The sequence below is a fragment of the Urtica dioica genome, unplaced genomic scaffold (genome assembly GCF_054948205.1).
Source record: "Urtica dioica subsp. dioica isolate 48M unplaced genomic scaffold, U.dioica_male_clone48M_v1_H2 Urtica_dioica_male_H2_contig_69, whole genome shotgun sequence".
Classification (NCBI taxonomy): domain Eukaryota; kingdom Viridiplantae; phylum Streptophyta; class Magnoliopsida; order Rosales; family Urticaceae; genus Urtica; species Urtica dioica.
Window position 1 is genome coordinate 1,591 of NW_028297259.1, and position 4,458 is coordinate 6,048.

Sequence of the window (4,458 nt, forward strand, 5' to 3'; positions counted from 1 at the left end):
ATATAATTCCTCATTCGAGTAGACATATTTTCATTGCTAAAAGTTTAAAAAATAAATAAATAATAGCGTTGTTGTATACCGAGCAGATTGCTTGGATGCACCGAAAACACATATATTCAGTATTGAGATAAACTAGACTCCAACGACACCAAAAAAATGAACCAACAATTCATAAAGTAAGAATGAAACTTACCGAACACAGTTTCAAAGAGAAAAGAAGTTAGGAAGACAAAAACTAATCAAATAATAAATCACGTGACCACAAACAAAACTTTAAGTAAAATCCACATCTTCGATTACTCCGAACATACGAGGTAATAACCACTCATTACACACGATTGGAAACAATTACTAGGAAAATAACATAACGTGGGACTACTCAGCCCACGTACTCGGCTTTAAACACTATAAATACATGAGGAAGCGCTAGAAACAAGGACAATTCTTTATAGTCAAACTCGATCAGAAAACTTCACATATCGTTCAACACTCTTATTTACACTCTCTTTTTCTAGATTTGTTTGTATTTAGAGATAATCATACCTATAAATTCTTAGAGCTCGGCACCTTGTAGTGCGGTACTTTGTGTTCTTCCCGGGACAATTGTTATAATATTTTTGTCTGTCAACAAATAGTGATATTAATCGATTAGTAAAGTCATTATATTTTAATTTATTATTATTATTATTATTATTATTAAAAGTTTTTCATCTTTATCATAGAAGTCAAAGTAAGTTTGGATGTACTGTATTAAAAATTTGACACTAATTTTTTTTTTTTTTTTTACATTTTATACATAATATCTATAGTTGTCAATAAAATTATTTCTAAGGACAAAATATTTGTCTAAGACATTTTTGTAAACTTTAACCATATCACTAATTTAGAACAAATTTTGACTATGTTATAAATTTATTTGTCTCAATTACATATTTAACTAGAAAATCCCTATGTTTCTATTTCGCATATCTTCTTACAAGCTTGAAATCTTGAGAATCTCTCACGCATAAAAAATATTTAGTAGAAAATCAAGTGTAATGAGCTCTCTAATCATTTGTGCAAATTACTTACGAAAAAAAATACAAAAGAAAAATACCACATAAGTTTTCATACTCATACGACTATACATGCAGAGAGCCCTAACAAATATCTAATAATAATAATAAATGAAAGGTACACATGCACCACTAGCACTGATCAGTGGTGGACCTCCACTAAAATGTCCATAAATACCCAGAAAAAGCAAAGCCCCAAAACCCACTTAACAAAACAAAAAAAAAACAAAATCTCATAAAGCCAATGATGATGAAGAAGCAGGTGTTGGTGGTGGTGGTAGCGGCGGCGCTGGTGGCGGTGGTGTTGATGGGGAGGACGGAGGCGGTGACGTGCAGCGTGACGGAGCTGTCGTCGTGCGCTCCGGCGATACTGTACGGATCGCCGCCGTCCGGGCAGTGCTGCGGGAAGCTGAATCAGCAGAAGCCGTGCCTGTGCGGTTACCTGAAGAACCCTAATCTCCGGCAGTACGTCTCCTCTCCCAACGCCAAGAAAGTCGCTTCCACTTGCCGTGTCCCCTTGCCCTCCTGCTAGACAATTACATATCATCACTCACCTCTTACTATATCTATATCTATCTATCTATCTATTTTCTTGATCTGTCTCTGAATAATTATAATTAGTTTTTTAAGTTTTATGCATGGTTGCCAGTCATTGTGATATACTGATCGGAATGAGTAATATATGTATGGTTCTTTTGAATACTGCTTGTGTTCTGTACTACTCTTTTCATTTTGCTTCATGCTCAGATATGTTTGAGGGCTTATTATCTTATGGTTAAATAATAATGAAGAGGAAGTGTTGTGTAAAGTGTAGACTGGTGATGAGTTTATTATTTGTTTATTTGCTTTTTAGTACTCGGTCACACTCTAGATCGGAAAACAGAGACGAATGAGCTGAAATAATCACCCACATCACCTCTTCTACAACTCTATTCTATGTATTTTTGTGTTTCTGTCTTTCATTTGCTTCATGGTCAGATATATAATATACATATATATATCTTAGTTTCATCAGAGCTTATTTTATGATTATTTAATAAAGACGAAATGTTGTGTAAACTGTATAGTGTATCATTTTTTTTTTGAAAAATAGGGGCCTCAGAAAAAACCTCACCGACCCCCGGATGGGTGCGACAGCGAGGAAAAAGAGACCCTCGTACCTCTACTATTCATACCGGCCAAAAAGCCAAACTTATCCCGGACAAGGGCCGGGATATCCCCAAAATTACAAAAACCAGAAACGCGCTCTTTTGCCGCCCATTGACAAACCGCATGGGCCGCGACATTCACGTTCCTCCTAACCCAAAGAAAAGAAACATACTCAAAATCATCTAACATATTTAAAATAGCATAAAAAACATGTAAAACTCGCCAATCCGGGCAATTGGACTTCACAAGGAAACAACGCATGACCACCTGATTATCTCCTTCAACCAAAATCATTTGTTTGTTGCTTATCCTAGATCTGTCTCTAGACCGGAAATAAGCCTAGTTAATTACGAATCTCACCTACTAAAACTAGATGGCCAAAGACGAAGAGACGCGTTGTTACGATTAAGCACTCACATATTGGATTTAAGGTTTTATGGCAAAGCCTGACTTTATTGATCCCAAGCATGTTTGACTTACTTGTAATTAATCTTCACATTTAAGAGAAATCGATGACGTACTGGAGTTGTAACCAAATTAGCCAGTTCGATGAGCAGTCCAAGAGCCTCAACTTTGTGCTGGGTTTTTTTTTTTTTTTTTTTGTTCTTGTATTGGACTTAATACACAAAGCTGGAGGTAGTAAAACATATCCATGCTCTCAGTCAAACTTTCGGCAGAAGTTTTGTACATTAACCTTCAGATTATGAGGCTTAGGAAATATAGTAGTTGAGTGATAATTAAATATATTTCCAAAATATTAAATTTATCACCAAAATGTTGATAAATGTCATCTTTTGATAGGAGCAGGGCATTTGGGGTAGGTTGCAAGTTCATTATGTGTCGAATAATGTTTGGACTCAATTTTTGAAGGTGCAAGCAAATCTAATCCAGGAGTTTGTCACTTTATTATAATTGACATATTTAAAAAAAAAAAAAAAAAAAAAAAAAAAAAAAAAAAAAAAAAAAAAAAAAACTCACCTAGGTAACTTTCAAAGTCCCATTTTAATTTTTACAATTTATATATTCATATATTACTTTAATTAAATACTTCAATTAAAATTAAATATTACATAACTAAATCATGTCTTATAGAAATAATAAAAGTGTCAAACAAATTCAAATAAAATCAATCTTTAATTGGATCTTAAAATCAAGGATCGAAATACCGTTACCGTTACCGTTCCGAGCCTTCGAATTTACTGGTAACCCCCCGTACCGTAAAAGAATACCGGGGGAAGCGAGAAAAAAAAAGGAAACCGGTACCGTTGAACTTACCGTTACCGTAGAGGAATACCGTCAAATACCGTATTTACCGAGGGGAATTCATAAAAGAAATACACAAAAAAATATGCAAAGTACGTAGGATAAAATTCATAAAATTAAAAATAGTGTAAAATGTTTCAACACAATACGAAATTACAAACACAACAAAAAGTAAGTTTAATAACCAAAATGATATAGTTCAACACAATCCACCAAATACTATTGTTCAACAAATTCAACATAGGAGGGATACAAATGACTACTCAAAGCGACCGTATGCAGCGGTCATACAGTAATCATACCGAGTCATATAATGAGCATATAATGAGCAAATTGCGCTTCGTATGCTTCTTCGTTTGAGTCTTCCCCGCCAACATTTTTAGTCAATGTCGTGCGAAGCGTAGATTCCAACGACTTTTTGTTCTTCTTTTTTACGACATTGCCTTGAAGTAAAGCTTGCATCTCTTCTCTCACTTCAGGGGGGACTTTCTCACAGAATTTGACACTCCTCGTTGGGTCTACATGGGCTAGGTGGTTTTTCACTCTCGTGATGCCGCCACCTCCCATAATGTGCTCGCAAAATATGCACTGGTGGCCGCTACTTTTTCCGGGAATAGGTGTGCAATACTTCTTAGCTGGGTCGGGGGCCGACATTCTTGCAACTTGTAATCTACAAATGAACAAATAACATTTACACAATACCACTAAGTAATTATCAACTTGTAATATACACAAACTGTAAAATGAAAAACAAGTCACAAAATTTCTTCATAAATCAATAAACAAGTTTACATAACCTTAATCATCACTAACTAGTCACAAAATTACTAAATAATTCGGATTAATTACCAAAAAATTATAAACATCACCACAAACTCTAAAATTAAAAACAAGTCACAAAATTTCTTCATAAATCAATAAACAAGTTTACATAACCTTAATCATCACTAATTAATCACAAAATTACTAAATAATTCGGATTAATTACCAA

General features: G+C 34.4%; 1 protein-coding gene across 1 annotated transcript; it reads left to right on the forward strand.

Moving 5' to 3' along the window:
• Positions 1-1,245: 1,245 nt before the first annotated feature.
• Positions 1,246-1,863, forward strand: LOC149376146 (non-specific lipid-transfer protein 2-like). The gene has a single exon (XM_089606651.1). The coding sequence runs from the start codon at positions 1,300-1,302 to the stop codon at positions 1,585-1,587; it is 288 nt and encodes a 95-aa protein (XP_089462777.1). The 5' UTR covers positions 1,246-1,299; the 3' UTR covers positions 1,588-1,863.
• The last annotated feature ends 2,595 nt before the right edge of the window (positions 1,864-4,458 follow it).

Coding starts and splice junctions, on each gene's coding strand:
- LOC149376146 (XM_089606651.1), top strand. CDS start 1,300: ATGATGATGAAGAAGCAGGTGTTGGTGGTGGTGGTAGCGGCGGCGCTG.